This window comes from Thunnus thynnus, chromosome 10, assembly GCF_963924715.1.
Source record: "Thunnus thynnus chromosome 10, fThuThy2.1, whole genome shotgun sequence".
Classification (NCBI taxonomy): Eukaryota; Metazoa; Chordata; class Actinopteri; order Scombriformes; family Scombridae; genus Thunnus; species Thunnus thynnus.
In genome coordinates this window covers 2,294,590-2,313,994 of record NC_089526.1, presented here as the reverse complement: position 1 = coordinate 2,313,994, position 19,405 = coordinate 2,294,590, and the positions used below count along the sequence as shown (strand labels likewise).

At 38.6% G+C, this 19,405-nt stretch overlaps 1 protein-coding gene across 2 annotated transcripts in view; it reads right to left on the bottom strand.

Moving 5' to 3' along the window:
- Positions 1-12,980, bottom strand: part of LOC137190752 (atrial natriuretic peptide receptor 1-like) — a 124,070-nt gene extending 111,090 nt beyond the window's left edge. For both annotated transcript variants that reach the window (XR_010930280.1, XM_067600367.1), the window contains exons 1-2: positions 12,177-12,980; positions 8,245-9,060 (exon numbers count right to left, since the gene is read on the bottom strand). Coding sequence is in view for 1 of the 2 variants with exons in the window: in XM_067600367.1 (XP_067456468.1) it covers positions 8,245-9,004 (760 nt within the window). In the remaining variant the exon portion in view is untranslated. The remainder of the gene's footprint in view (positions 1-8,244; positions 9,061-12,176) is intronic.
- Between the last annotated feature and the right edge of the window lie 6,425 nt (positions 12,981-19,405).

Here is a 19,405-nt window from a genome sequence, read left to right as displayed (position 1 = left end):
TCCAATTGGCCAGAGGGATCCAAGGACATAAACAGAACCAGGAGGAGAGCAACACACTGTAAGATCATTAAGTAAACAGTACTTTCAGCTACTGATAGGTAGGTACCAGTAATCTCTGAGGCTAGTCCTGCTGAATGTCCACAGTAAATGTTATACCAATCCCCCCCTCCCTCTGTAATGTTAATCCCATCCAAATGGGACGTTATTTGCCCATGTCTTATTTAAGATATGAATAGAAAATGTAATATAGTTTACAGGCAAGCCAGCAGCTTTGAGCTAAATGGTAACATTAGCACAGCAACATGTTCAGTAAATTCATTTAGTATCTTTGTATGATAACATTTGCTGATTAGGACTAAACATCTGTCCAGGGACTGCAGATGGAAAACAGCTAGTAGCTAAATCTGGTGCAATACATCTCTTCTCTTTGAATAAGATTATTATTTATGCTGTATCAAAAAAAATATACACAATTTCAATGTACATTTTTAGGTTTTTTCAATCCATAAAAGTCTTCTAGAGCAGATATACTACTAATCACATGCAAAACAATGGCATTCCTGGCTGACACATACTGTGTAGTGATTATGCAATAAGCCTATAAAAGAAGGACATTGAAAACTAGCATAAAATACCCTGAGGTTCAAAGGGTTCAATGTCAAAATAATACAGATAGTGGCACGTCTTTCTCTAACAAACAATCTTTGGCACAGTGTACAGATGCAACTTGTGAAGCACATTTGTCAGATAACAGCCAACAGTTTCATTTTGTAGTTTAAAACTGCAAAACTTTCATGATTTAAGGTAAATTTTTGCAAAGACACAAACCCTGCCATTAGCGAGACCTTACAAAGTTTGTCTTTTGTTTTATTTTCACAAAAAAAAACATCATTTTGGCAAAAAAACTCAGCATTGATCTTCTTAATACTCTTTTTCTTGTTAATATTTTTGTTTCACTGTTTTTGATCAGCTTTAAATGAGCCTCAGTGTTTGATTAAGAAGAGAAAAGGCAGAGACACAATGTAAAATTAGCCTGAGTGTGTTTGGCAGGAAATACCTACAGATCTGATAGGCCGACTGTAGTTTCCATATAAGGCTGCAGGTTCCTGACCTCTGTTAATAAATGCCCTGTTGGGAGGTTTTATCCCTCTGTGGGAACCGGAGAGGGAAGCTCATTGGGACCTGATTGAGAGCTGCTGTGTTTGTTTGGTTTACAGATTGATACACCTCCACAGATACGGGAAGCAGTGGACTGTGTGCTGAATTTATGACTCTCTTACCAAACTTTATTACTGAAGCCGTGTTTGTTAGCTGCCGAGTTTTTCTCAAAGTCAGTTTGTCCTTTGATGAATATTTGCTTTGTCTGGACTCTGTTTCAGTTCCTTTCTTTTTATTTTCTCAGGTTAAACATCAACTCATCTCACGCCGTCAAAGCGTCGAAGATTTTCTGAATCCCACAAATCGTGATTCAACTTCTCTTTTTTTTTTACATACTTTCTAAGTTCATAGAGCTTGCTTTTATTTCCTTTTAATATTTATAATATTTTATCAATTTCCTCTTTAATATAAACAGAAAATTAGCAACATCTGTGTCAAAACCACTTTTAATACTTTTATTTCCACATCAGCTCTACAATAAAAATATCTTTTTTTTTCATCTCATCAGAAACATTTGTATTCAGTCATTCACAATTATTTGAGATTAACATATATATATATATATATATATATATATATATATATATATATATATATATATATGTACACATATATACATATATGTATTTATTTAATGGTTTAAATGTTTTTTAAAGCAAAATGGCTGTTACAAATGTCTCCAGTTGCTTGTTTTGTTCATCTAAGAGTCCAAAACCCAAAGACAAAGAAAAGCAGAACATTTCTCAGAATTAAGAAGCTGGAATTGCAGAATGTTTGGCTTTTGACTTGAAAACAGATTTCAATGATTAAGTTTTTTTTTTATTCATAACTTTATAATTACAACTTTATCTTCGAATTTTGAGTCAATGTCAGTGGTTTGTTTCTTTAAGCCTCTACAACTACATTAAAACATATTACAAAAATTATTCAATTATCAGTGAAATATTGTGTGTATTTTCCTCTAGAAACGATCTTGACACGTTGTTGAGTTTTCCATATAATAACGCCATTGATTTCTTTTACCTTTTATGTCTTCATCACTTGTGATTATAAGGGTATGTTGTCCAGCCTGATGACAAACACTCACCGAGCACTTTATTAGGAACACCTGAGCAATCTAATGCAATCCAATACAACAGCTCTGCCATAAATTTTACTGTTACTAAACTTATACATTTTCAGCTTTTGTTGACAGTGTCAGAAAGGTGATAATTCAACTTTATGTTTATTATTGAGGTGGTAGTGGATGGTGGTGATGTACTGGAGTATGTTGTATTGAAAAGTGTTCCTAATATTTTGCCCCCCTCAATATGTTAATGGTGTGGAAACAAAATATTAGAAACGATGTTCAATATAATAGTAGTAGTAAAAGTAGAATTTATGGCAGAGCTGTTGTATTGGATTGCATTAGATTGCTCAAGTGTTCCTAATAAAGTGCTTGGTGAGTGTATATTTATGTTGCTATGAAGCTGTGCAGGTTTGATTTAGTTTTTTTGTTGCTGCTTTTTGATTTATGCGTTTCTGTTTTATAATTTAAAAAAAAAAAAGTAAAATCTGCTGCATCATTCACTGATGCAGACTTTCCACTGTGTCCTCAGGGCAGAGCCATTTACAGCACTGAGCTGTTCGCATCGATTCAGATTATATTTCTGGCTGCTGCTGCTGCTGCTGCTGATGCCGTGATGGTGCCCTGCGGCAAAGATCAGGAGCTAATGTCTGGGTTAACAAGCTGCACTGCCCAGCTCACTCACAGGGTGAACAGGGCACAAATCACACAGAGCGATAAGCAGAAACCATGACGAGGAGACAGTTTGTGTAACTTAGAGCTCAGAATAGAGATAGATAGAATTTTGCTCTGTGCAGCTGAATCAACAAGAAAACATTGAAAATGCACCGCTGTGTTTTCTGCTTATAATGATGACTTGCTTATTATCTTTGCGTGTGTGTGTGTGTGTGTGTGTGTTTACATTGTGGTTGTGAATATGAATGTGCAAAGAAAAGATAAAAGCTGGTACATTTATTACAGCATATTCATCCAGTAAGATAAGAAAGATTTATTTATTTTTAGCTTGACAACCTTGAGTTTAAAAAAGACTGATTCACAAAAGCAGAATAGATTCACAGAATTCCAAAAAACAATTTGTCAATATGTTGTTAATACCATTATATTGATGGAGTAAATGTGGAACTTGACTGAGGGCAATGTAGTGCACAGTGTGCACACACTAGAGAGTTTTTGTAGTTCATCTTCATAAAAGGAAAGTATTTGATGACATGTTGGATTTAATAACTGAACTAGAAGAGTGAACTCTGACAGGTGTGTACAGTGAAGATGGCGGTGAAGATAACAGAAACGGGGATTTATTCATCTTGTATCGTGCCTAACTTCAGTGGATCATAACATATCGGGTATGGAATTGATCAGTAGATGCTCCAGTTCAAGATGAGACTTTGAGTTTGATGAGTTTTTGAGCCACAACAAAGACCGAAATGTGGCCTGCAAAAGACCAGGATAGCTTTGTTTTTGGCTTAGCCGATTGCCAGAAATGCCTTTTGTTATGTCATCACGCATATCATAAAATGGCGAGGACTGCTGAAAAGACGAAAGTCTAAGCTTTACGATAGGCTCATATGTTATCGAATAGGTTTTTCAAAAATTGTGAATCACCACAGCCCAGAGATCTTTGAGCATACAGTTGTAAATATGCACAAAAAATATAAGGCTGATATGTCCAGTAGTATGTAAGATGAGCTATGGATAGATACACATGACCAAACGCATGATCCCCTCCAGGCGATAACAAAGGGGACGTATTTGTTCAAATTTAATACGCCATCACCCAGAGACTAACGTAACGAACGAGAGCAACTGACCAACACGCACTGCAGCACTTTACAAAGCTTTAATCTGTGAAGAAAATAAGTGGCTACTTCATTTTTACAGAGTTCGGGATAATGATGGCCTCCCCTAGTGCTAGCACTTAAGCCAAACTATCAACTATCATGGTTTGACTGAAGTACCTTATCCACGCCACTGATGGCCGGCTCCAAACATGAGCTGCAACTTTGGTCTTCAAACCGGCTCCAATGCAAACCAATGGATGACATCACACCTCGCTACATCCATCTTTATGTCTATGCCGTAGACTCTTGGTGTTATTAGACAGCAAATCCGTCACCAAATCCGCCTTTTTCCACCTCAAGAACATCTCGCGACTCCAGCCGTCACTCTCAAACACCGTTGCCGAGACCTTGATCCATGCCTTCATCTCAAATCGTCTGGACTACTGCAATGGAGTCCTGTTCGGGGTACCCAGTAAAACCCTGGACAGACTCCAATATGTCCAGAACTCAGCTGCCAGGGTTCTTACCCACACTAAATCCTGGCAGCACATCACCCCCCACTCTCATTCACCTACACTGGCTCCCTCCTCCACCTCACCTACAAATCCCTCCACTCCCTGGCCCCTGAGTCCCCTGCGATCCTCGGACTCGGGGCTGCTCTCCGTCCTCCGCACCAGCTGACGCAATTTCGGAGACAGAGCTTTCAGCGTGGCAGCCCCCCACCCTCTGGAACTCTCTCCCTTCCGAGATACGAAACGCTCCTACCCTGGACTCGTTCAAATGAGCCCTCAAAACCTTCCTGTTTGCTCAGGCTTTTGGCCCACAGTTAACCAGTTAACTTCTCAGTTGCTTATTATTTAAGCTCGGCTTAGTTTTCTTTTTCTCCTTTTTTGTAAAGCGTCCTTGGGTGTTTTGAAAGGTGCTGTATAAATCTAATTTATTATTATTATTATTATTATTTAGTTTCTCGTCAGATTGCCATGAAATGTGCACATCTACTGAACATGAAGGAAGCCTATAACATCAGTTTCTAGGCTTTATAATGCACCATTTAAAAGAACATTGGGATGGCCAGGCTGGGAAATTCAAGGTGAAAATCAAGAGTTTCAAGCAGGAAAAGCACATTTTTCTCTTAGAGCTCCTTCTGAAAAAGCAACATAATCATAATTTTAAGCTGTACACTTTGTGCCCTTCATGTCTTTCATAGTACTGAGTTCCTCCATGATGAGCATCACAACATGTTATTATAAGCAGGTAATTCAGGGGAACTGACTGTTAATTAGACGTGCGGCTGTAATTTTAGCGGTCATCTCCTGCTGCGTTCTCATTCTGTCACTCTGCTGTTCACTCTGTGTTATTATTTGTCATTTTTTATTTGAGCTGAGGCTAATTTCAGCAGCCAGGACTCTGCAGGGGAAGAAAAGAAGTAGAACTCAAACTGAATTTTGATGAAAAACCTCCAACATGAAGTACGGAAGTACAAAATAAAACTTTTATTTTAGTTGTTAGTTTAGTCGATGAATGACGAAGAGGCAGTTATAAGACGCTGTCCTGCTTTTTACAGCCTACAGTTTCAATGAGGGAATCTTTTCCTTCTAAAATTAAATTACTTTGGACTGGAAATAGGAGACACTGAAAGGACGAATTGATTCTGTTTACAGGCAGCGAATTCACATATGTCAATAACAGGCTTAAAGGGGCAATAAACACAAGTGAGGGGTTGGTTGGATAATTACACACTTCCCAGGACGGCGGACATCCTGAAACTAATTACAGTGTTGTCACCTGGATCATACTGATAAAAACTGATGCAACACTACAAAGCTCCACTGTGGGAGATGTTGGACTGTAATTATTTGTTGTAATAAAAGACAGAGCTATAAACTGGGTTTATTAGGACTTAAGATGATTAAGCACCACAACCAAAGATCTAATGAAGTTTATGGCCTGTCTTCTAACAATTAAGTTTATGTATTACTAATTGCAAACCGCGCTGAAATCCAAGGGAGGCATTCGTGTTTGACTGGGGGGGATAAAATGCAAAACGCTGACACAGACCGAGGTTCGTGTGTGTTTAGGTTTTGACAACAAAAGCTCTAAACGACAGATCGTGGTTTTGCTTAAATGTTAATTAAAAAAAGTGGTGTGTCATGCTTCTAATCACTGTGGATTATTTTCTGTATTAACCCAAGACTATGATCTTTCCCTAATTTTAAAGGATGTGGCTGGTGATTTTCTATATTTTTCTTATCGTCAACAAATCTGATGTTTGGACCCAAACCAACAATGAACTGATCTACTAACAAGTATTGTGTGTGTATCCAAAGCCTGATATATCTTATTCCTCTCCTTCAGGTGTTCAGATGTTCAGATGTTCCTCTGACCATCGTCAATGGTGAATGAGTCAAGTAATAACCTATTTAACAGATTCACAATTCACAATAAATGTATTACAACATTATTATAATACCACTGCAATACATTTATTGTGATTTCTAAATGCATATTTGCATGGTCTCGGAATGACTAAGAATTAGAATTATTAGATGATTATGAATTATGGAGAAATGTAACTATTCAACCTTCTTCCAAGCAATACTGGGCTCCTTCCACAGCAACAGTGTGAAGCTCAGTAATGTCTGGACAGTCGTCACAGATAATGCAGCTTACTGTCTGAAAGCATACAGGGAGGTTCTGAAAGGTGTGATGCCCAACAGTCTGGTGGGTGAGACAGGCAGCACTACAAATACTTCCCTGAAGTTGTATTTCTTGTGAAATGGGTAAGATCTGTCCTCTTAAGAGAGCCTGCCAGAAAGAGAAGATGAGTGAGCTTCTTCAATATGAAAGACAGACTGCAGGCCAAGGGTTCCTCCAGAAGAAGTGAGCACCAGATGGAATACCTGGTTTGAGGCAGTGAAGTATCATGCACAGCATGTTCATCTATGTAGAGAGTTCTTGTTGGCAAATAAGTCATCATCCCAGACAGTCACAAACATCCTCACTCGGCTGGAAACAGATGAGGAGGCGCAGGCCCTCACCGTCAAGCTGACCTTCATCTCCGAGAGCTGCTCCAAACTGATGACAGCTCTGACAATCCTGGAAGGAACCCACCCTACCACAGCAGTTTCTTCACACAACGTAGTGGGGGATCTGGAGGCCTACCTTGTGAATGGAACGGCAAAAACATGTGGGTATGGTGTCAAAACAGATGAGATACTGTGAAAGATGGGGATTCGAGAGAGGAGAGACATGCTTGACTGTCTCCATGGTGCATTCCACCTGGCCTTTACAAAGTTCTCAAAGCACTGGTACATAAATCCAGCTAAAGAGGTCTACAGTCTGGTGAGGGTGTTTGATCCTCGGCAAGCTCCAGCCATGGAAAAGCAGATTGAAGCCTACACACAACTGAACCCCCCCAGCAAACCCATCAGCAGAGCTTAGTGAAGAATGGATTGCCTATCAGCACTGTGTGTCCAGGGAGCCCTTCACACCTGGTTCGGATCTTGCTGAATACTGGAGGGGCCTGAGTGTGAGATTTCCAAGGGTTGCAGACGTAGCAGTGCCTTACATCTACTTCCCCGTCAGCTCGGTCGACTGTGAGAGGAGTTTCAGCAAATACAAGACTCTACTCACAGATAAGTCGGAGGCACTCACTGAGCTGAACACAAAGATGCAGACAATCATGTATTTCAACAGAGATGTCTGTGAAAGATGGAAGAATGGACCAACACACAGGTAGCTCATCAAGTAGTTCAATAGGTTTTGCCTGTTTTGCAGCGACAGATTGTTACTTTTTTTCTATTTATAATGTGAAGCTCAGATTTGAAGCACTTTATTTTACAAAAGGATGGAATGTTTTGTTTTATACCTGTATTGAAGCACTTTCTTTGATTAAAAATTTTTTAAAAATCATTACTAATTCAACGTTTAAATACACGTCAGTGAGCCACATCGCTGCACTGGGTGACATGTTCCTTCATGATGAAGAGTTTGGTCATGTTAGTTTGTTTAGAAACGGCTCCAAAGACTAATAACAGCGATTGAGTTTTCAGTCTCAGGAGAGTAGTTCTGTGTAGAAGGGAGACATCACTGAGCATGTGCAGGAATAGATAAATATAGAAAAGCACCAGAATTATCCTTTAACATGTCTTCAAGATGTACTGCTCAACAACAGACAAAGAAACAGGAATGAAAATGTCATTTTTTAATTAACCAACAACATTAAACTAGAAAGCGACTCACCTCGGCCGTCACTCTGACTGTCAGAGAGGATTTGGGAGTAGTTGATTGGCGGCTTGTTCTCCTCGAACACTCTGTCCACTAGGGTGATGTTGATGCTCTTCAGCTCCGTGTATAAACCCTCCACAGCGAAGTAACACGGCCGATCGTCCACCTTGTTGTCATTGAACATGAGCATCACATGCTCCCGCCACCCAAAGTGCTCACAGATCCTCAGGGCAAACTTCCCAAGCTTCTTGTGGGTGGGGCCTGTGTTGGTGATGGACGGATAGACCCCGCCGTAAAAAGCCACGGCTGGGGCGCCCGCCGTAACCATGGGAACGTCCCAGTGGGTGGTGAAGAGGCCAACAGGGGAGGCGGTGTAGGAGCAGCCAGGCCCAATGAAAGCCCACGGGTCGTAGGCAAGTTTGAGGTCCACAGCCATGAGCGGGGCGACGGACTCGGAGCAGATGCCGTCCTTGTCTTCGCTGTTCTTGAAGGCGTAGGTGAGGTGGTGGTCGGGGAGAAGGGTGGGGTCAGCGTTCACAGTTTTAACAGCCCGCTCCAAGGCGGGACCAATGCGAGGCCAAGCCCACGGGTAATCTGTGTTGCTCTGAGGTAGGATGACCGCCAGCGTGATGTTGTGTTGCGCCCGGTGCTCATGGTGTCCTCGAGTTTGACGTCTCAAGCTGCGGTGTTGAGATGATCGCCCGGCAGCTGGCTGCAGGTCCAGAAGAACCAGCAGAACCAGCAGGAGAGTGGTGCCCTCCTTCCAGAAGGCCATCCTCTGCCCAGCAGGTAGTCCACTTCCACCACAGCTAAATAATGTATCCCTGTGAACTGTAGATACAGACAAGGGAGACATTAACAAAACATGCAACATAAATGAAGCCTTGTCCTGTTATATCAGGACACTGAGACGTGCTTTGGTCGGTCATGGTCGAATTCACGCAAAATATTTCATCCACGTCAGTCCTGAGTGTCCTTTGTGAGTTTGGGGCCATGTTGAGTCGTGGGAGAAAAACTCCCTGAAGCAGAAAATGAGAGGACAGTTTGCCTGCCGGCCCTGCACCACCTCATACAAGATGGACTGAGAGTATTACACTCAAGAGAGATCAGTGTTTTCTCAAGTACAGCAAGTAGCAGAAGTATTCAGATCCTTTACTTAAGTAAAAGTACCATTACAGCAGTGTAAAAACACTCCTTTACAATAAAAGTCCTGCATCAAAACCCTACCACAGTAAAAATGTGTATTATGAGCTTGATGTAGTTAAAGTATTGCAGTAAAAGTACATAAGTATTATGAGCTTGATGTAGTTAAAGTATTGCAGTAAAAGTAGTGGTTTGGTCCCTCTGACTGATATATTATTATATATGACATCATTAGATTATTAATACTGAAGCATCAGTGTTAGAGCAGCATGTTACTGTTGTAGCTGCTGGAGGTGGAGCTAGTTTACACTACTTTATATACAGTTAGCTAGTTCAGTCCAGTGGTTCCCAACCTAGGAGTCGGGCCCCTCCAAAGGGTCAGCAGATTAATCTGAGGGGTGGTGAGATGATTAACGGGAGAGGAAAGAAGAAAAAACAAAGTTCTGATACACAAATCTGTTTTCAGTTTTTTGACTTTTTCTCTAATCTTTGATTTTTGCTGAAATATTGGATCATTTGAACATTTATTGAAATGAAAGCATATGAGAAGTTTAGAGGGAAAAATCACTATTTGGTGGAGCTGTTAACAACTCATAGACATGTGAAATGTGACCCCGACTACACACTGCTTTTTGTAAGACGTCAAAAGCCAAAAAGGTTGGAAACACTGGTTTCATCTTTAACAATGTGTTGTATTTTAAAAGCGAGGGAGTATAAAGTAGCATCAAATGGAAATACTCAAGTAAAGTACAAGTGCCTCAAAATTGTACTTAAGTACAGTACTTGAGTAAATGCACTTAGGTACTTTCCACCACTGAGCACAGCCCACCTTCATGAACAAATCAGAAAGAGGGAAACACATTGTCATCCTTTCATTACCGTAAAAAGGATCATGAAAAAAACATGCAAGATTTGCTCCATCCACCTTAGAAATGACAGATTTAATAACACTTTGACAACAGACTCAGCTATGTTGATTAACTGATGACAACCACAGATTTAGGTATTCCACCCATGTTCAATTACAAGCCTGAACATTTTAGCTGGCATCATACAAGAGTCAGGGGGAGGAATTCAAAGTGTGTTACCAAAGGTCATTTTAATTAACCTAAAATGCACAGAGTAGTAAAGCTGGATATAAGGAGACAGGTGCATGCAGAGATTGTAGCTGCAGACATTTGAATGTGTCATGCTCATATTAAAAACACTTTGTGAGTGTTGGAGAAAAACAGTGGATCTGAATTGCTCTTCTTCTTCTTCTTCTTCTTCTAGTAATCTTTTACTCTGACAGCTGTGGTTAATAGTTACTCTGCAAATAAAGATTTTACAAACTTACCCCATGACAAGCTCATAAAATGTGATAAACTGCAACAAATAAGACTCACTGCTACAATGCTGAAATACTGCTTTCACATTAAATCATCAATAACTGTCCACTTGTAAGAGTCGTTCTTTCAGCTACTTATAGGTTTTATATACTTCAGTATATTTTGCTTCTAATACTTCACAATTTTTTCAACTTTTCCTTTGAAATTACATTATTTATTGCTATTTTTACTTAAATAAAGGATCACAATACTTTCCCATGATTGCAATTCAGATGGTAACCCAGCCCTGTACAAAAGTTAATTATTTGAATTTGCCAAGTATTCCACCACTACTAATTGTTTTGTATGGCAGTGTATTGCTGCCACTTCTACAAAAAAGAAGACAAATAAATCTGCTAACAATGTCTATTTATTCTTATGAAGAAATGGAAAGTCAAGTTTGCTATGAATTCTTGAATAATTGTGATTGGTTTATAATTTGTTTTTGGCTTGATGTTCTCTTGAAACAATGGCAATTTAGTTTCTCCTCTGTATGTACTTGATTGCTGGTTTGTTTGTGTTTATGTGGTAATAGTGTGTATGTATGTATGACTGTAAAAGAAAGTTTTTTGTTATGATGAGAAAAGGTTCTTTTATGTGTCCTGTATGTCTTGACATAACATAATTTAATCTTGTAATATAGGGCTGCAACTAATGACTATTTTCATTATCAATTAATCTGGTATTTTCTCAATTAATCAAGTACTTGTTTGGTCTTTAAGATGGTGAAAAATGTCAGCCACTGTTTCCCAGAGTTCAACAACAGTTCACAACCCAAAGATATTCAGTTTACTGTCATAGAGGACTACAGAAACAAGAAAATAGTCACATCCGAGAAGCTGGAATCAGAGAATTTTTTTTTCTTAAAAAAGGACTCAAAACAATTCATCAATTATCAAAATAGTTTGGCGATAAATGTAATAGTTGGCAACAAATTGACTGATCGACTAATCGTTGCAGCTCTAAATAAATATCTCAGAATAACAAGAACAAGATCCTTTTCCGGTTATATCAAGGTTTTTTCATGTTATAATGTCACGTTTTTACTACATTACTACATAGTTATTCCATTTTACCAAGAAATGTTTAACTTTATCTTACATCAAGAAATGTTATCACCATTACGCAATGACACATCTTCCTAAAACAAGACTTCTCTTCTCATGCCAACTTATTTTTTGAGACATGAGTTTCTTTTCTAGTCAGTAATTAATCCCAAAAGTTTCCTAATAATTAAATTTTTGCACCATATAGCCTAAACAATCTGTGTTGGCACTAATATGCTTCCATACATTTACGCCAGTCTTGTATTGCTATTGCCAGTAATGGGAAGGAACGATATGCTGCTTAAAAGCATCAATTCCCTCCGGACAAATATGAATCAATATGTCCTTTAAAAATGATATTATCACTTATAAAAAATGGACTTCTCTGTACCTTAGCGAGTGTCTGCTTTCCTCTTCATGATGTTGGTAAGTTTGGTGGTTTTAATCGGGAGAGGCTGTGGCTGAAAACAAGCTAACCACCCATGCCCGCGAAACCCAGCCTAGCGCGTGCCTCCCTCCCCGGCCGGCAGCGAGTGAGTTGCGCGCGCGGTGCAGTTACAGTAGTGTCACTATGGCAGCAGCCGTTAGGTCCCGCTTTGCTCCTCTGGATGGAAGAAAATGTCACCAAAAAAATGAAACGTTTCACTGCCGAATGACGATTAAAATAAATTATTGTTCGACGTTGACTTTTCACAGCAGACTTTTAGTGAGGAAACGTGCAGGAAAAGCCGTGTTTGAAACTTTAAAACAGGCATTTTTGTGCCGGTAAAATCCCATGGTTGACAACCAAGCTCTGTAAGTAAAATGTCACTTATTCTATCAAACTTGTGTTAAACCTGTTCACCTGTCAACTATAAGCGCAGCTGGGGGGGTTAAAATCGCAAAAGAGTAATCCACATGATCTCCAATAAATGTTAAATATCATCAAAAACGTCTCCAGGATGGTTAGTAATTCCAGTTCAGATGAAACCTAACGGTGGATTCCGGCAAGTAAAGTCCGTTAAAAAATCATTTGGAGGAGATTTGTAGTCCTACAGGTGAATATTGTGCTCCACTTTAAAAATTCGTCCGCAGGTTAATTAAAATGTGTGATAAACTGCGTGTTGTTGTTGGTCCGCTGCTGGTGGACTGACTGACTGCGGTCTGAGAGCTGGCAGAGAGACGGCGAGAGGGGGAGGAAGGTACTGGGAGGAAGGGAAGGAAGGGAGAGAGAGGGAGGAGAGGGGAAGGAGACAGGAAAGGTGGAGAGGAGGAAAAGAAGGAGAATAATTAAAGGACGGGTTCACAATTTTTCAAGTGTGTCTTAAAACAACAGCCAGGATCCCAAATGAACAGTGAAACCTGTTTTTCTTGCTGTAATCATTCCTCCTGTTCATACTGACCATTAGAAGATCCCTTCATAATGCACTTAAAATGGAAGTGATGGAGGACAAAATCCACAGTCCTCCTTCTGTGCAAAAATGTCTTTAAAAGTTTATCTGAAGCTAATATGAAACTTCAGCTCCAAATGAGTCAAATCAAGTAGATATCTTTCAACGTTACAGTCTTTTTAGCGCCAAAGTCCCTCTTTTTGTTACTATAGGCTACTTCGACCTGCAGCTCAACAGGGAAACACAAAGAGGGAATTTGATGCTAAAAAGACTGTAAATGTGTCAGATATCCACTTGATATGACTAACTCAGACTGCTGAAGCCTCATATAAGCTTCACATCTACTTTTAAATGACTGTGTGGACACACTGTTGATTTTGGCCTCCATCACTTCCATTGAAAGCACATTTGAAGGGGATCTTAATAGCCAATATGAACAGGAAGAATGATTACAGCGAGGAAAACCTCCTTCACTGCTCATATGGACACCTGACTGATGTTTTAAGACACACTGGAAAAACTGTGAACCCGTCCTTTAAAGGAAAAGTGAAAGAGAGGAAGAAAACAATAGAGAAAGCAATATTAGGTAGTATGAGGTTCTCTGCTGGCCTCTTATTATAAGTTATAATTTCTTTCGGTAATTACAACAAAATTATACAAAAAGTGAAAATCTAGCAGCTGTATATTAGAGGAAACAGGTGCACTTCTTCCTGCTCTGATTTTCAGTGCAAATTTAGGGAAAAGGCTGCACTCCAGTGGTTAAAAAAGCAAAGAATCACCATGTGTCCTGATCATTTTGGTGAATTTTATTATTTATTTTATTTATTTAAAGATCCCCTCTAGACAGGTATTAATACATATAAAAAATACTACATAATACAATACTGTGTGTCTGATTTGGTTTAGTCCATTCTCAGTGTTTGTTTACTGGAGGCTTCAAGTTTCCACATCACACTTGTATAAGTTGAATATTGGAACTGTATTGGTTTCCAAACTAGTTGTGATGTCACAAATCATTAAAATGTCTTTTTTTTTTACTGATTCAGTAAATTATTATTATTATTTTTTTTTTGCATTTCAATGCAAAAATCACATCAATTCGTTACTGCCATTAAGCAGACAAAGCAACTTTGAACACAATGGTACTGTATAATACACCCAGGTATGTTAAAGAGATAATACCTCAGTAGAAACAGTACAACAAAAGAGGAGCAATTTTCATTATTTCACATTTTTGAAATATATTGGTGAGTGTCTAGAAAATTTAGTTAACGGCTATTTTAGAAATGACCTCCCATCAATTTACAATTAAATTCTATACTTCCCCAAAACAGTCCGTCTTTCTTTTAAAAATATGGTCAACACTTGTTATTCTACAGCAGCAATACAATAGAGACTGTATTTTATAAGAGTTTGTTAGTAAAAACACATCAAGAAATTAATTTTACATTCAAATTTCAGATTGAAAAAAAGGCTTTCTGCTACAAATAGGGCCAGTGACACACAGCTTGACTGTATTTTTACATGGTTGTATCAGCAAAAAATACTTAAGACATTGAAAATTATGTAAATCCTTTAATGCCACAAAAGTGACAGGTCATTCTTTTAAAAAATAAAGTGAAATGATGGTGATTCAACAAAACTAATGTATTTTTACAAGATTGTGTTTGCACGAAATACACTGAAATTCAATTTTACTGTTCCAGTATGACAAAAGTGGTAAATCTTTCTTCTAAAAATAATGTGAATTACTGCATTTTTACAAGGTTGTGTTAAACATACCTCATTCCCTGTGCAGCTCTAGTAGCAACGGTTTCATTGTGTAATCGAGTGCAGTGCTCAGTGCCTTTGCCCCCATTATGTTATGCTGCCATTACATTTTATAGCTCTGTTATCTTCCATCACTGCAGGTTGAGGATTATCTCATTCCCATCATGGCTGTTCCTTTTACAAGCTCTCTGCAGATCAATAAAAACAAATGCCAGCACACAATTAAAAAAGGAAGGACAACAGGAAGGACAGAAACACTCTGTTGTCCAGCAGCTGGTTACAACAATCATCCATTTATCACTTATCTTGACTGGAAAGGTGTGTTATGTCACTCGAAGAGGGAAATGAGCTGGTGTGCTGGACCTTGATGAAGAAATGAGGTTCATGTGTGTAGACAGAGAGAAACGGGATCAGAGGCCATGTTTGTCAAGCTTCCCATAGTAGGAAATCACTCCAAACTGGCCAAAAATGATCAGACTGATGCATTTTTCGTTCTAGTTTTGGGACGAGGAGTTCACAAGTTCACAAGTGTATCTTAAAACAGCAGTCAGCAGTCAGTACTTGATTTGACTCATTTGGACATCTGAAGCTTCATATTAGCTTCAGATAAACTTTTAAATACACTTTTAAATACACTTCCACTGTAAGTGCATTATGAAGGGATCTTCTAATGGTCAGTATGAACAGAAGGAATGATTACAGCAAGAAAAACAGGTGTAATGTTCATTTGGGCTCCTGACTGTTGTTTTAAGACACTTGAAAAATTAGGAACTTGTCCTTTAAGTCCTACTCTGAGTATTTTTAGTCCTTAATTAACTCAATCCTGAGAAGTTTCATAAATGGCCCAGATAGTAAACGGACGGCCGCTGGTGGACACGTGAGGAAAATCAGAGTGTGTAGAGAAACAAAAGAAATTCAGATTTTTTGGGGGGGATTACACATCAAAAAACATTCCTAATTACTAAATTTAAGTGTGAGAGTTGGACTTTAAGTGTGGCTGAGATGTTTTTGAAGGGATTTATTCCAAATCCAGCAGAAACACTGTGTCTTTAACAGTGACAGCAACTCTCCTCTTCACTTCTCTTCAGTTGTATTTAGCTGACAGTGACAGCGTTTTGTCAGGAGAAAGGATCCGGTAGGCGTTGAGACATTGAGAAGAGCCATTAGCTTAACACAGAGTGGGATTCAGTGTCTCCTATATATCCTCCATATAAACCCTCCAGTGCTACTTATCTACTGTCACTCATCAGCACAGATTTATGCTCTTCTATGGAGTGTACTCAAACAACAAACCTCCTCTTACCAGTTAGGCGCATACATTTGTTTGTTTCTTTGTTGAAATCCGACAGAACAAGAAACATATTTTTCTTTTTTCTTTTGAAAAGAAAATATCACATAAACATTTCTGATATTTTCACCAAAAGCCCTTTTCCATTTTTTTTCCAATATACATCCTATAGGCTATAAGCATACACAGAGAAAGAGGCAATTAAAAACAGCAGTACTTATGGGTCTTAACTCAGTCTTCAGGTAAACATCCATCTCCACTTCCAGAAGTACACTCAGCGAGCACTTTATTAGGGACGCCTGTGCAATCTAATGCAATCCAACACAACAGCTCTGCCATAAATTCTACTTTTATGAAGCTCATACATTTTCAGTTTTTGTTGACATTGTCAGAAAGGTGATAATTCTACTTTATGTTTATTATAGAGGTCATAGTTCGAGGTGGTGGTGTACTGGAGTGCATTATATCGAAAAATTTTTTGTTCCCCTGATGTAATTTAATGGCATGTATTGCACGGGCATTCCTAATATATATGAAGCGAGTAAGCAGGCAGCTCAACTCGAGTTGCTGCTCCACTCACATGACATACTCCCCTTACTGTAACATATATCTAACGCACCCTTATAATCAGGGCAGAGTACTTAAAGGGGACATATCATGCTTTTTGTGGTTTTCTGTTATTTATATCCTGTTATGATGTCAGATGTTAAACATGATTAAAGTTCCGAAACTTGAGGTGAACGTGCGTAGAAATACTGCCTGCAAGTCAAAAGTCAGGGCTTCAACCTGCGCTGAACGCTTCGTTTGCAACGTTTTTGTCTATCTTGCCAATGAGCTGACGTCGGCTCGTTGCACATGCTCATAAACTGCTGTTGGTCTGTAGCCTTGGTTGCTAAGGTTGTTGCTGAGGTTTTTGCATGTGTTGTTCACGTTGTTCATATTTCAGATCTGATTTCGGCTCCAACATGTACAGATGAATTTTAGAAATTGACATTTCAAGTGAAGAACGAGGAAAAAGTAGTGAAATAATACTGTAGTTTGTTTCATCGTTTGTAGACGTGGCTGCTGGAGCTGGCAGAAGTAAGACATGATGCTGTTGACCAATCAGATCAGAGTGGGGTTTTTAACTGTAAATCATGCAAAGATATTCCAGAATATAAATATGGACCTGGATTGTCCTCTTCAATTCCAATCTGGAACAAGGCCTTTATATTTTAAAGTCTATCTTTAAAGAGCTGCTTTTTCTTATGCTGAATTTTATCAGCTCAGCGTGACATTTGACTTTTGTGCGAAAATTAAGGAAGTCGAAATTTTTAAAAATCTAATCTTTTTTTGCTTTTTATTATATCTCTGCATGCTTATTCATGATCTCATTAACTTAAATTGTAATCTTAATCCTATATTCTTTTTTAGGGTGACTATCAAGAATGAAAAATTCACATTCCCATCAATGTTCATTAGTCTCCCTGTTTAATAAACTACATACACTTGATACATTTTATGACATTTGTATTTAAGCAGTGGATACAAACAGGACGGATTTCAGAGAGATTGCAGGGACGTGACTGTGCAACAAAGACTGTGAGAAATGTGTCATAATATATGTAAAACTCTTGCTGTTGTTCCATTTTCTTTACCGTTGACGATCCTCAGAGAGGGATCAAGGAGTCCTGGTGATGAGAAAGGCTGTGATGTAACATGAAGATCATCAGAGGGTCAGTCCACCTCTTGTGAAGAGAACTCTCAGTGCTAATTGGTAAATGGACTGAATTTATATAGCGCCTTTCTGGTCTTATCGACCACTCAAAGCACTTCACAATACATGCCATCATTCACCCATTCACACACACATTCATACACTGATGGTGCAACCATTTGGAGCAGTTTGGGGTTCAGTATCTGGCCCAACTTCAACATGCGGACTGGAGGAGCCGGGGATCGAACCACCAACCTTCTGATTGGTGGACGACCCGCTCTACCTCTGAGCAACAGCTGCCATGATTGTGTACAGTTTGATAAACAGGTGTATAAAAGGAGAAGATGAGAGGATTTTTTTTGTTTTTGTTGCAAGACAAAAGACAGAATGTTAAAGGGACAAGATGAGGAAAAAAATGTGTAAATTGTCAGATGCTGTGTTGATTTGGTGTTGGTGTATGTGAGTGTGTGTATGATGGATGAAAGATGAAGGAAAGAAGGAAGGAAAGAGCAAAATGAATACAGATGCACATGTTATACAGCATAACAGAGTTGTCCCATCACAGTTCCAGTCTTTGACTTCTGATTTAGAGCCAGACAACGGAGGACTTTTTTAATATAATTGAAACTATGGTCTATTTATTGCGTCTATTTACAGTTGTGGTACTGTATGGTTTTATTTATGGAATAGGATCAGTGATTTGATTATCTATTATCTGGTTTGACCATACTTGGCTTTTTTTAATTATTGTTCGTATTTCTCTTTCTTCTCTATTCCTCTTTATTATCCTTCAAAACATACTGTCTCACTTAACATGTGAATTTTAGTACAATTAAACATATTAAGCATGTTAAATCTTGAATGTATATTTGTATGATCTATGTTTTATGTGTACATGTGCATTGTGTCATTGTCGGCAAGTGTGTTGTGTGATGCAGCGGCTTGGGGCCCAAGACAAATTTGCCCTTGAAGGACAATAAAGTATCTTATCTTAAGAAAAAACAAACAAAAAACACAAATACATACTGTATATACACTCATACTCATACACATACAGTATATATGCATACATATATACTTATATACACATATACTATGTATACACAGTACTGTGCAAACGTATTAGGCACTAAAAGTAAATAACACCATGAACAGTTTTTATTTATCAATTAACTTGAGTAAACAGAAGAAACCAAAAGTAAATCAATATTTGCTGTGAGCCTTGCCTTTAAAAGAGCAGCAGTTCTCGGTTGACCTGCACACTTCGATCAATGCACATTTTTTTCAGTTCTAACTCAAAGCTCTCATGGTGTTACAGGCTGCATTCCCATTGGCCAGTTACTTTTGAAGGGTTGATGCTTTGTGTCAAAATTCAGAGCTGAAAGTAAAAAATGAAGCAGAGAACTGAAAAACCGCAAAAGATAAATCCCGATCAGTGAAAAAAAATTGAGAATACTGTAATCAAACATTGAAGTCTTGTTTAGTTTAATTTTATT